The sequence below is a fragment of the Leptosomus discolor genome, chromosome 1 (genome assembly GCF_034619465.1).
Source record: "Leptosomus discolor isolate bLepDis1 chromosome 1, bLepDis1.hap2, whole genome shotgun sequence".
Classification (NCBI taxonomy): domain Eukaryota; kingdom Metazoa; phylum Chordata; class Aves; order Leptosomiformes; family Leptosomidae; genus Leptosomus; species Leptosomus discolor.
This window is the reverse complement of record NC_141391.1, coordinates 206,255,571-206,268,965: the sequence shown is the minus strand read 5'-3', so window position 1 is coordinate 206,268,965 and position 13,395 is coordinate 206,255,571. Positions and strand designations below refer to the sequence as shown.

General features: G+C 36.7%; 1 protein-coding gene across 4 annotated transcripts in view; it reads left to right on the top strand.

The window, feature by feature from the left end:
- The window catches only part of MAGI2 (membrane associated guanylate kinase, WW and PDZ domain containing 2), a 764,770-nt gene that overhangs the window by 236,994 nt on the left and 514,381 nt on the right, over positions 1 to 13,395 (top strand). For all 4 annotated transcript variants that reach the window (XM_086474407.1, XM_086474391.1, XM_086474398.1 and 1 more), the window contains exon 2: positions 2,975 to 3,091. In XM_086474407.1, coding sequence (XP_086330533.1) covers positions 2,975 to 3,091 — 117 coding nt within the window. The remainder of the gene's footprint in view (positions 1 to 2,974; positions 3,092 to 13,395) is intronic.

The window sequence follows — 13,395 nt, the reverse complement described above, 5'->3', positions numbered from 1 at the left end:
TGTCTGACTGGGTTCGACGAGACCATTAATAGTGGAGTGTTGTTACTGCCTTGAAAAACAGTTTCTCTCTGATTACTTCACTTTCTATAAACTTATTGACAAAATCATTGTTTCTTTTTTTCCTTCCAAAGTAAACCAAATAGTAATATTTTCTGTCTCTTATTTTAATACTTTTTAATTTTATTATTTTTTGTTTTTAAAATATTTTCAGATTCTTGTTTCAGCCTTTTGAAGGACATAGTCCTATTATTATTGCTCATGTTATTCTTTATTTGTATAGTCTGTAACACAAGATCTAATTCACTGCTGCTAAATCAAGCTAGTTTACATACTTACAAATCATTATAGTTTCTTGGAAAAGGTCTTGTGCCCTCATACTAACATTCTCAAGATTTTGGTCGGCTTGTACTTTAAAAGGATCAAGCTGCTCAAAAGCTCAGGTGTTATAAATACGTGGAAAGCATATCTGGAGTCAAGCTTTTGACAAGCATCAAGTAAAACAACAAAGCTTTTTTGAGGAAAAAAGAACAGGAATGACAATTGGAAGGATTAATTAAAAATGTTGCATCTGCTTTTCAGGACTGTGAAACCATTTTATTTTTTACACTTTCCAGGTTGTAAAATTCAGTGTTATACCACATTCAAAAAAAAAAAAAGAAAAAAAAAAAAAAAGTAGCTTATGCCCAAAGAATTGAAAAATGTCAGTTAGGTCAGAAACTTTCTTTCTGAAACAATTTTTGTTTCAAAGAAAATTTGTAAATTGTGCATGTGCTGTCTGTAGTTCATCTGACTGCTCTTTAAAACAGACTTTGCGAATGTGACAGTATATACCCAGATATTAAGAAAAAAAACATGTGTTACACTTGTGCTTGGAAGCTGGTAAGTTTTCTTTCTCTGCACCATATACAGGTTTTATTTCTGTTACGAACTTTTGAATCTGTATGTAACAAATATAATGCTGTAGGTATCTCCTCTTTTAAATATCCTATGTCATACTGCAGTTTGGAATATGCAATTTGCCAAACAATATCAGGTGACTCTTTTTATGAAGTGCATAGGAGGTTTTAGTGCATTTGTTAACACATGGTGAAGTAAATGGCTGTGTTTGAAGCAAAAGGCTGTAAATAAAAAATGGACTTTGAGGGTCAGAAATCTGTGTAGGTTCCCAAACTTACTTATGTCATAAGTTGAATGATTCAGGTTTATGTCAGTGGGCAGGCTACAGCTGTTGTTCTTGAGCTGGCATTTTCTCAGGCTGCCAGAAAGCATCTGCATCACTGGGCATGTTCCTTATATTAGAGCAAGAAGAGCAAGAGCTGCAGGACCTTTACTCTCTGCAGCCGATCAGAAAGGACAGCTGATTCTGAACAGGAGCAGAATATCTCTCTGCAGCCTCCTCTACCCTCACCTCCTCTGAAATCTCATAAGAAATTAGCAGGAGTAAGGATGGTCTGGTCTGCAATCAGAGCTCATGGTTAGAAGCAGGGTTAGTGGTACCCAAGTAGCAAGCTAAGTGGCTCAGCTGGGATTCTGGAAGAACGGAGATCTGTATGGAAGTTCTCAGCTTCTGGGAACCAGGCACACAGGTATTTCTTTGGGTCTATTATGAGTTGGGAATCTTTTTTTAAAAAAAAATTATGAAAGTGTGCTGCTATTTTGCCTTTAGCTAAAGATGGGAGAAATTATTTATAAGCTTTTTATAAGTCTAGAACAAAAGATTTTGAAGTTATTGACGAAGAGCAGCAATAATAAGATTATGGACATGTAATTGGCAGATAAATAGGAATAGCTGTAAGGAGAAATATATTTTAGTTTATAGCTATTTGTGCTCTGGAGTGACTTTCAAATAATTAGGTAGGAATGTTATTTGTTCCTTTTTACAGGAAAATCTTTATATAGTCCAAGTCAATAAGACATTTGGCAGAGGGTTCAATAGCAACTGCCATTTGAAAAATGTTTCAAGGTCGAATGTATGAAGCAACAAGTTAGTGATCTATCTGCTTACAATTTTTCATCTCAGGAATATATGCCAGAACTCAGTGTAGTAATGATTTTCTATGTTCTTCTTATGTCAGAATTTCAGAGAAGGAAGAAATGCAGTTATTTATAGACTTTTTTTCCATAATTATAAACATGATCCATAATCCATGTTAAAATAAATGGAGAGGAACTGTATTGGGAAATGTTTATTAATCATGTTGCATTAGATTTATAGGTATGCCTTTAATAGTGGAACATGATACACCAGTTAGTGGCTAATCAGTACTTTAAGTTGTTTTGTCCTAGAGTTATCGTAAAAGCGGCAAATACAGGACTTTTAACTCAATCTTTGTCCATGTTTGCAATGTTATGCTGAGATGTTGTGTTACTAATTACTCTTTTCCGTGGTGGAAATAAAATATGTACCCTCGTTTGTAATAGTGTCTTTTTCAGAAGTGACTGCTATTAGAAATAGATAACCCAAAAGATTATATCATATTTATATGATCATTAAGTGCAACTGCATTTTATTCTGGTTATACTTGGACTGAAAACACCGAACACTACAGAGACATTTTGAATCAAGATTTTTTGGTTTAATAAGCAGGTGGGAAATTGGTACGAGGTCATGGGGAACATAATACCTAATAATGTATTATTTAGATATACATGGTAGTTATATAATAACAATATGTTCCAGTTTTGTGCAGAAAAAAAAAAATGACACCTTTGTCTACAATCTTATATGTATCTTCTGAACTGTACAAAATTAGCCAGTTAATTGTTGTTAACTGTTTTTAACCATTACAGTTAGCAATACTAAATAATATTATACCAACTGCATGCCTTAACAAGAAAGTTCTTTGTGCTTCTGTCATCCATCGTGAGTGAAACCTGAAAGGAAATGAGCCACTGAGACTTTACAAGTGATTCATTGCTTCCGTCAAAGCAATATATTTTTAAATTATGCTTTCATTTGTCTTTTCCTTGACAGGAGGCATTGTTGATAAGGACCTTCGTCACTACCTCAATTTACGGTTCCAGAAAGGTTCGGTAGACCATGAGCTCCAGCAGATCATAAGAGACAATCTCTACCTCCGCACAGTGCCATGTGAGTAGGGTGGAGATGAACAAATCTGTTTTCTTAGTGGCAACAGACTGTCTGAATTAATGCTGCTGAGGCCGTTTGCAAGGCGTGAAGAGGTGGTCTGCAGATGAAGCAGTCTTCCCGTAAATAGATTTGTGGCTTGGTTCATATCTTCCACATTAACACTGAGAAACTCAACCGTGTAATGCGGAATTAGTTTCTGAAAATGCATGGTGTTTTTGAAGTTGTAGTTCTCAAACTGTGGCTCTAGACTAATAATCTTTTCCTTCTGCAGTTTTAGAAAGCACAAATTTAAGGAAAAAAGCAGTTTTCTGGGCTGGTTAAATTGATATCCAACAGAGAGAGTTTGATCTGCCTCGTATTTCACAGTATTATACGTTACATAATAATTCCATGGGGTTTAGAATGCAATAGGGCAACAGAGGAAACATCTAAAATAGGAAATTTTGTTGTTTAGGAGCAGCAGGCGTGGAATGAAAGTGTGTATTGTCTTGCATATGTGTTCTTTTGTTGTCACATAAGTCAATGGTACCTATACGTGAGATATTCTGAAACCTCTAAGATCATTTTTGTAGCTATTGGCATGACTCACCTATTTCTGCAGTAGACATGAAATTAAGCAGAGTATCATAAGCCATGTCTGACTGTCAGGGCCATGCATTTCAGAACCAGTCTGCTTGGCTGACAGAAAATACATCATTTAAAATGGACTGAAGTTCCATTAGTCTTCCCTCATAAAATAATTGCCTACTAGACAAAACATGGACCTTCTGGTTTTGGCAAAAAAAACAGTGCACCTTTGAACTTGCAGGCTTGACACTGGAATGATAGGCAGAAGAAGGTATACTGAGTAAGTGACTGTGCTATTTATATGGTAATGAGTGGATGTTCTTTGAAAGCTGTGTTGTGAAGGCTACTGTGTGTTTTTTTCTTTCGTTTTATTAAAGAATGGAGCTTTGAAAAGCTCCACCAAAAAAAAAGATACTCAAGCATTTCCCTTTTCTTTTGGAAGCTGAAGATAAATAAATATAAATTCTAAGAACCAGATTTTCAAAAACAGTATAGTGTTGCGGATGACAGCTGCTGAATTGATAGGTAAGCATGCATGTTCTTGGATAGAGTGGAAGATTCCTTTCAATAGCGGTGTAGAAAAAAATAAGACAAAAAATAGTGCCCAAGTGGCATATTTTTTTGAAAATCCTATGAAAGTAGCCCTCCTGAAATGTGGGTATTTTACAATAAAGAAATTGACAGAAGCAGACAGGGTGGTATGTGGTTAGCTAAAGAAGTTTCCATAATCAGATAAAAGGACACCATCGCATAGACTGCAACCCAGACTCCCCTTAATCATAACTAAAGGCAAATCTTTTTTGATGCTATTTTATTCTATCTCTAGCATTCATGTTTAGGAGGGAAAATGTTCTCAACTGTTTTCTTTTTTTCATGTAACTTAACTAATTTTTGAATCACAAACTTAGTTTTCAAGACTGCTGGTATTCAAAATTGTCTGCTTTGGGCATTTTTTTTTTTTTTTTCAGCTCTGTACATAGGCTAAGAGTAATAGGTAGCTGTCCAAACACTGTACTTTACAACTGGTAGGGAGAGTTCTTTAGTAAGCAGCAGTAATATTAAGTGACTATACCATTGCCCACAAGCTCGCTTAGTGAGTACAGACTAACCGTGTATTTATTACAAATCTTGCAATGGATGCCAGCACAGCAAAAGCATAGCCTTTAATTCAAATGACAAGGATGTAAGAATAAAGAGAAAAAAAAAAATCTGAAAAGTAGGTGGCAACCTTCTCCATTTAAAAATGCACCTACAATCTTTCCTCGGTTATAGAGGTATAATTGCCAATGAAACCAGGAGAACATTTATATAGAGAGTCCTTGACCTTGGGTTTTTACTGTTCTTTGCTTTTTGTTCAGACTGACAGCACTGGCCCTAGCAGCGCAGTGGGCATGACCCCTGGTTCCTCAGCCTTCCAGGTCAGACTAAGACATCTTTCACTTACATTAAGCGAGTGAGTATGTTCTGTGAAACTAGGAAGCAGAGAACTAAATCTAAACCTGTTTTAAATCAGGAAAAGCCAAATGAGGTTAGAATGGGAAAGCCAGTATTTACTAGGTAAAAATTTGAATTGTACATTGTACAAGTGTACATCCCTGTGTGCAACAAAGGATGGATGGGCCAGAAACGCATGACATGAGGATAATGGATCAATTCTCCCCTTGGAAATTGTGGCCCCTGTGGATGGAATGAATTGGTTAGGTTTCTGATCCTTACATTTCTCTATTTTTGATAGTGCGGTGGTGCCACTTCCTACCAAACTAGAAATGACTGTGTAACCCTAAGAGTCAAATGCTGCCTTCCGTAAGTGGTTGCAGTTCTCAGTGCCATATGAAATTGATTTTCCCTGCATTGTCAACAGGAATTACATGCATATATCCCAGGGCAGAACATGTGACTGTGTGTGCAGCAGTCAAGAGGCAGCCGTTAACTAGCTCTGTCCCCAGAGCTGTGTGACAGCAGTAATGAAACTAATACGTAAACAAGGAAATGAAGAAAAGTTCTGTTAATTTGAAGCTGAGTTAGAAAAGCAATAAAGCTTTCAACAGACAAGGTCAAGAAACTGAAACTTTTTAGAGATACAGTATTGCCAATAATATAAAAGAGAATATGCACTCTTGAGAAGGAAGACTGGGCAGTGGTCTTCTGTCAGGGCCCACAGCTCTTGTTTTCGTGCAAGCAGGAGGACTGGACTTCAGGTGTTGGGAAATCTGAAGTAAGACAGATGAGAAGTATGCTGAACATCTCAGAGAAAAACAAAAATTACACAAGGCAGTTCTGGGGGATAGAAATGTTCACTGTTTTCCAAGTTCAGAAGACTTGACTGAAGTTTCTCTCATGCATTTTCTTCCCCTTTTTCTGTTGTGTCGGTTTTTAGTATGGTTTTCGTACCCTAAACTTATTCCTGAAGTTATTCAGGAGCACTAGCCATTGAGGGTGTCCTACAAACACAGGTAAGCAGTATCTTACACACTCTGTCCGAGTCCAGGGGTCTGGAGAAAGGCCACAAAACACATGTAAGACTCTGAATGCTATAGGCAGACAACAACTTAGTCATGCTGCACCTTGTGCTTGGTAGTGCTGTTGGCAAACTGCAGTTGCCATGTGGGGCAAGCAGCTTTCCAGTCTTCACTAATGTGAGAGGAGATAGCTCTGACTTTGTGACATCTCAAGAATAAAGCTTTGGGGAGTGTATGTGACAGGAAAGCAGTTTTGGTAGTGACAGTCGTGGTCAGACCTGTCTCCTTTGATATGTCCTTCCAAGCAGTTGCAAATTCCTTTCCTTTAAGAGCTGGCAAAATAGTGGAGCTGTGGTTGAAAATAGACTCTGCATGCTTCCTTCCCAGACAGGGAATATGAAATAATTGTGGAAGACATTGTGATTAAACAGCACTCTAAAAAGTCAAACAATGACATGCTGATTCATAGAAGTAAAAAATCATCTATTAGTTTGAAGAGATTCTCATTGATATCTTCTGGGATATAACCTCACATTGACAGTAGCTCAGGTGAATTACTCTGTCCCACTGCACTGATAAACACCACTGGATGATGCAGCCCAGAAATGCATCCTCCACAGTGCTAATGTGAAATAATGGGGGGGAGGATTAAAACAAAATAAAAACAGAAGTTATGGGGATAAGGAAATTGCTTTCCTAGTGTTTGCATTTAGACAACAATCATGAAAGAATGGAGAGGACTGGGTGTTTGGCTCAGGTTTATTGCAATGGATAATGCAGTACTACTGTTAACACTGAAGACTTGGAGGAAGGATTATTTAAGATATTTGTCAGCAACATAGGTAAAAAGTTTGTGACTCAACCACATGCTATATGTGAGTGACCACAGGTGAGAAATGCAGTTATTATGTGCTATAGTTCCCTACATAGGAACCTGTGATAATAATTCCTTATTTTGCTTAGTTTGCTTATTGGCGCTATGATTACTCTGTATTAGGTAAATATATGTAACACTCTGAACTGCAAATCTGAAACCTATGAACACTTAATATCCTTCCTTTCTGCTGATTTCTTATTTTTATCCATTTTCTGTGAATAATTAGATTCTTAGTTCACTTTGAGGGACTTTAAATAAGAGCCTCATTTTCAAACATGGCTTTGTTTTATTCTAATATAATCTGGTCTATGTATAAATATATTTAACCTACATGCTGCAGTATTGCCTGTGTAATATTGAAGCCTTATATATTACAAAGTGCTCCTATTTATTCTCTAGTCCTCTTCCCAGAAGAGAAAGTGTATGCAGAGATTTTTTTTTTTCTTTTTTCCTGCTGGACTTGCTTTTATTTGCCATACATGGCAAAGGTACTGCCATTAGCTTTTTTGGTCTTGGGGTTTTTTGGGGGGGTGGAGTTGCTTTTTTTTGTGTGTAGATATTTATTGAAGTCAATAAAAAGTGTTTCTACTTGAAGCAGAAATTGCTGCAGGGTGGTGAGGACACTCAGCCTCAGAGGAATTCACACTTGCAGCCCTGAAGAAATTTCCATCTCCAAAACAATCAGTCTCTTTCCTTCTGGCAGAGAGGTGTATTACATTAGGAGACTATAGTCATTCATAATCTTCATGGGTACCAATCAGAAATAAGGCACCTTTGGGTGTGCATATACTGAGTTATGATGAGACTTCTCTCTCCTGCCCCTCCTCCCTGGGGTTGGAGCTCATAGGTGTTATACTAGAACAGTAGTTTGTATTAATTCTAATACCTTTTATATTAGTCGCTATAACAAGGGAGTGACAATGTTGAGTAAATACTGAAGGAAATCCCAATTACATACCCAGGTTTTCATCTGAAGTTTCTGAATTTAAAGGTCAGCAGAGTGGCAGAAGTCAAGTGGGGAGTAAATATATATTGGATGAGGGTACAACCCATACACAAGCTCTGTGTGTGTAGTTCTGCTGCTCTGAATGAGGATGTGAGATATATTTGACTAATCTATAGTTGGACAAATATAAGGCCTTTCAAATTTCATTTGTAAAATACTTTGTTCCTCTTCTAAAAAGTATGTGGCCAAGAGCATTCAAAAGGGGCATGTGTGAAACAGACTTGCCAGTGGTTTCATATATTTTTGTTATAAGTTTGTTCAGTGTCAAAAGTGTCTTTCAAGAGAGGAAATTCGGTGCACAGTTTTGTTCGTGGAAGAAAGAAATTAGAAAGTCCAGATATTGTCAGTTAAAAGATCTGCCAGTCTGACGTCATATGGAACTGTTTTTAAAATAAAAATAACCTGTGCTTAGCACACCGTACTGCCAGGAAATGTCCGCATCACTGGAAATAACAGTATCTAAGTTTAATGACTACTTTATTCTTTCAGACAGGTGCTAGCTATTGCTTAGACTTGACTTTGATGGCTCAGAATAGAGCAATGCAGAGCTCTAGGGAAATGTTCTTGTGTATCTAATGGAACACACCTCCAAGGTGTATTTAAAGTGGAATCATTGGCAAATGTATTCAGCCTTTTTTTTTTATCTCTAGAAAAGTTAAACCAAATCAAGTAATTACATGAGACGAAGACCCCACTGTGCTATATGCAGCACAGCCACGTGTACCAGAAGATGAGGAGGTCACTGCTTCAAATAACTGACAGCCTAAATAGAAGAGCAAAGAACAGCTGACAAATAAACCCATAGCACAGAGAGAGTTTGAGTTGACTTGCATGAAGTGGAGTGGTGGTTAAACTGGTGCCTGTGGACCTTGCTTTCTTTTGAACTGTTACACTTAGTATGCCTAATTACCTCCTGGAAATTGCCACAGTACGCTGCCCTGGTTCTCTGAAGATACTGGGAATGACTGGCTAAGAGATTGGCTTATGCGTCTTTGTATTGACTTTTCTGTGTGATTTTCATGGGAGTTTTTGTCTGTTTCAGAGCAGGGTGGTAAAGGTTGGGTTACAGTCAGCACTGCGCTGCTTCTCAGGGAGCACAAAGCATTGCTTGGGCTCAGTGTGTGTTTGAGCTACGGGCACTGCATTGCCATCAGTGGGAAGCAGTGGATGAGAAGAAAACCAAGCAAAAAAATTTGATTTTGTCTATTGAAGTGAATTATTATTTTATCTTAATTAAGATCTAGGGTAAACAGATGCCCAAACTGTGTCTACAAATAGCAACACTGATAGAAAATATTATACTGTTTGTTAGTCATGAAAGAGAAACCACGCATCATTCTGTCACCTTTTCTCAGAAATTTCTCAGCTCTACATACTGAGGACATCATCTCTCAGCTATTCAGTGCCGTCTGTTTTAAATATTCATGTTAAAATAACAGTTATCCAAAGAAAATAAAAACTGTTCAAGACAAAGTGGAGATGGAATGTGTCTGATGTGGTGTAACTGTATTATGAAGTGAGAATAGGTGTAACAAAATCGAGAGCAGTAATTGTGTACCACTTATGATATTACAGCTTGAGTGTCCCATAAAAGATCATATGAAGACATCAGGATATTTTCATTGGCTGTAAAGTTACAACAGCTTGTGTTTCTCTGAGATCCTTGCACCTAAATTATATCTGTAAGAAACTGAGACTGCTAATTCTGCCCACTACTCCCATTCTTTTCACTCCTTCATTCCCTCCTTTCTGCTCCCTCAAACACCTTGCTTTTTTCTCCCATTTTCAAAATCAAATCGTCCAAAATCAGTACATTTTTTTATACTGCAGTGCCAATATAAATTATCTGTATAACAGGTAATCTGATTCATTGCCAACTGGAGAATTGATATAATACCACTAAAGTCCCTAGAAGCTTTTGCAGTGGAAAAAAAAAAGCAGGAAAAAGTTCTGAAATTGAAAACTTGACTTTTTTTAAAGCAGTTTCCCTACAAAAGAATATCGTATATCTTCCTAAGCGATTTTAACCACCATGTGATTTAAAGACTAATGTCTCTGGCAAGCAGCTTGAGTTACTAATCATATCTGTCTGTAATTATTTATATGTGATATAGCACATTCATAATACCAGGTGAGAAGTTTAGTTACAGTATTTGTGCTGATTGCCCCCAAATATTGATCCATTTTTCTTTAAACTTTGAGAAGTCTTTCTAGTGTTGCAAAATGAGTTCTCTAATGATACTGAAAGGATAAGGGGTAGTGACAGTTTTAAATGAATTTTGAAGATAGCACTAATCTTATTGATTACTTGGGAACTAGCAGGAAACTAGAGGGGCGATAGCATAAATCTGATAAAGTGACTTGTCTCTGCAGAACAAGAACAGCGAATAATAGAAGAGGCCACAATTAACTTATTTTACAAGTATAAGTCATAGCTCTTGACTCACCTAAAGCAGCTTGAAGTTTGGGTATAGACTGTATCTCCCTGTGACAGTAGGCTTTTACAGCCTGAAGGTCTTAGATGTACTATGACCTTTTTCCTCAAATAACAAAACTCTTTGAAATTATGAAAATTATAAATGTGATTAACAAAAATTGTAGCATTATTTCTAAATCTATTTTTTATTTACTACATGATCTTTTTGAATTGCATTCTTGATATTAAAAGATTTAAAAATATATCTTCTAGATAAATTTAGTCTCCATCTACAGTCAAATACATCAAAAAACTGATTTTTTTTTTTTTTTCTTGAGGGAAGCTGAGGTGCTTTACATAAAGCGCATGCCAGAACTGTACAAGTTTTGAGATAAAGTATGGGTAATGCAATTTGCCTGGGAACAGTAGAACTGCTTAAACTGAAGTTGGCTCAAAAAGCTTCTTCACTTTGAAACTTTCCATGTCTTTGGACGACCTTTGGATTTGTTGTCTCTGTTAGTATCATTTAAAACCTTTTTTTTTTTTTTAATACTTTCTGTCTTCTCAGTCTGTAGAAGAGAAACTGTCAGAGACAATGGATAATCTTACTTTACTTGGTGATTTTCATCTGAACAACTGAACAGTGAACATGGAGCACGAACAGCTGCTCTTAGAAATTCAGAACAATAGCAACGAAAGAAAAAGCATGAGCGTTCTGTAAAAGATTTGGTATTCAGAGTTGGATGACCAAATTGAACTACTAAATCCATATTTACATCATCGAATAAAAAGGTCCAATACCAATTTTGGCAGAATGTGCTTTTTTGTTTTTCTCTTCTGGAGCTTTTCATCTACAATCACAACAAATCAGTGGTAACGAGGATGGGCTTCCTTGTGAATAGATCATCTGGTGCATCTTGAGCAATTTATGTGAGTTGCTAAGCAGTTGGCCAAGTTTGGGTTCACCAAATCACCAGCCTGCTCACATCCATGTCTCTGAAACGCATCTACAGTTCAGAGGTTTTTCACACCAACTGGAGCCCAGGTCCTAGCTGAATTGTTTGGACACCATGCTCTGTGCCACTGCTCCCTTTCTTTAAAAAGGTCATGACTATGTTGCATGAATGAGAACATACAACTGAGACTACTTTAAAGCTGTTCTCAAGCTCTGAGATTTTTGTCATGCCCCCACCTTTAGAGAACAAGGTAACCTTCATATTTTCTGCATCTTATGAAAAAAGAAAGAATTTAAAACCTTCTGTGTGTGGTAAGCAAAGGTCAATGGACTAGTGCTTCTAGTGGCACCATGTTTTAGATTCGAAAGTAGCCTGGCTAGAATAAATCCTTTTGAGGAAAAAAATTAGAGAATGAAGATTGAAGAGGTGCTTTTTTAACATCTGAAGAGTGAATAAAGCTTTGGTTTCACCAGTAGGGGTGAGATCAATTTATAATTTACTGCTGGAAAACTTTTTTTCTGCAAATCCTTTCCTTTTTGCTTCCCTTTATCCTGAGGGTACCACTGTCCTGGTTTTGTCCTATGACAGTTTGTCACAACTTTCATATTTCTTCTGTATCTCCAGGTTTTGATTCTATCCAATGCATTTTTCTTTTTTCCAATATATTGCAGTTATTAACACATCAGCCTCTTGACTAGCTATCAATCTAATATGGATTATTCAAATCACTCTGTCAAATTTATTTCGATTATTCTGAATAAGGAAATGTTCTTACTGTGGAGATGGCAGAAATATATTTTGATTTAAAAAAATAATTATAGTATTGCAGAAGTTCCAGATTGTATTTCGAATGAAAGCAGTGATCTGGATTTAAATGCAGAACAGTGTTGTAATTTCAGCTTTAAATTTCTTGCCTTTGTGTTTTAAAAGGTTGGCATGGACATATATCAAAAGGTCTAGAAAACGATGTGCTTTCCAGTTAAGAGATGAGATATCTTTTGTGATTTCATAATAATAAATTACATATACTGTTATTTTATCAATGTATTTTCTTTGCATTTTTGTTAAAAATAATCAGTAATACATGTGGTATGGTGCTAAGATATTTTTACATTGTTCACAAAAATAGTGGATCATTTTATATGTAGGAAAGAATGAAATTCACTCTAGGCTGCTGATGGTGCAGTCTCTACCTGCGTTCTAGTGGCCTTTAGCTAGTGTCAAAATGCACACCACCACTCAGTTCAAGTCATCTGTATTTTCTGATTCCCATTTTTGATTTTGATTGACTAATAAGCTTTGGTTTTCAACTCGTATTGTTACTGATATGAGTTCCTCAACTCCTATCAGTACTGACTTGACTGGATGCTTGACCTGTCGTTTGGCATTTGTTAATCTTAGAGAAACACAGAAATGTCTTTTTTTTTTCTTTTTTTTTTTTCCCCTACCAAGTTTTAAATCGATAATGCCCTACTCCTTCTTGCAAAAACAGAATCTCTTTTTTTTTTTTTCTCTGCAGAAGTAGTTGTGGAGCACTTCTGGGAAAGTTTAATTGCAGGAGTGTCAGGAATCATGCTCATTCCACAGGAGACTTCATTTAATTAGCAAGTGCACATTGCACTGTACTCCTTGAAGAGCTCGCCAAATCCAGAGAGCAAAGAACAGCCTGTCATTTAACGACCTTTAGTTCATTGGAAAATGTAGACTATGGTGGCATTTATAATGGTGATTCGGCAAGATTTCCTTTCAGAGGCTGTTTTTACAGGAGATTTCCTGGTAGTAGTAGCAGCATCTATAAAAAAAAAAAAAACCAAAACAAACAAAAAACCAAACAACTAAAAACAACAACTCTTGTTCCTTTAGAGATGTTGTACATTGACTTTCACTAAAAAGTTGAGTGATTCTGAGCCTCTGCTTGTTCTGGGTGCTTGTGGAAGGTTATCAGCACTACCTACATTATTTGCTGATTGGATTTGCGTTGCTGGTGTAGCAGCTCTCTTTCCTTCACCGTTTTGGAAACCCC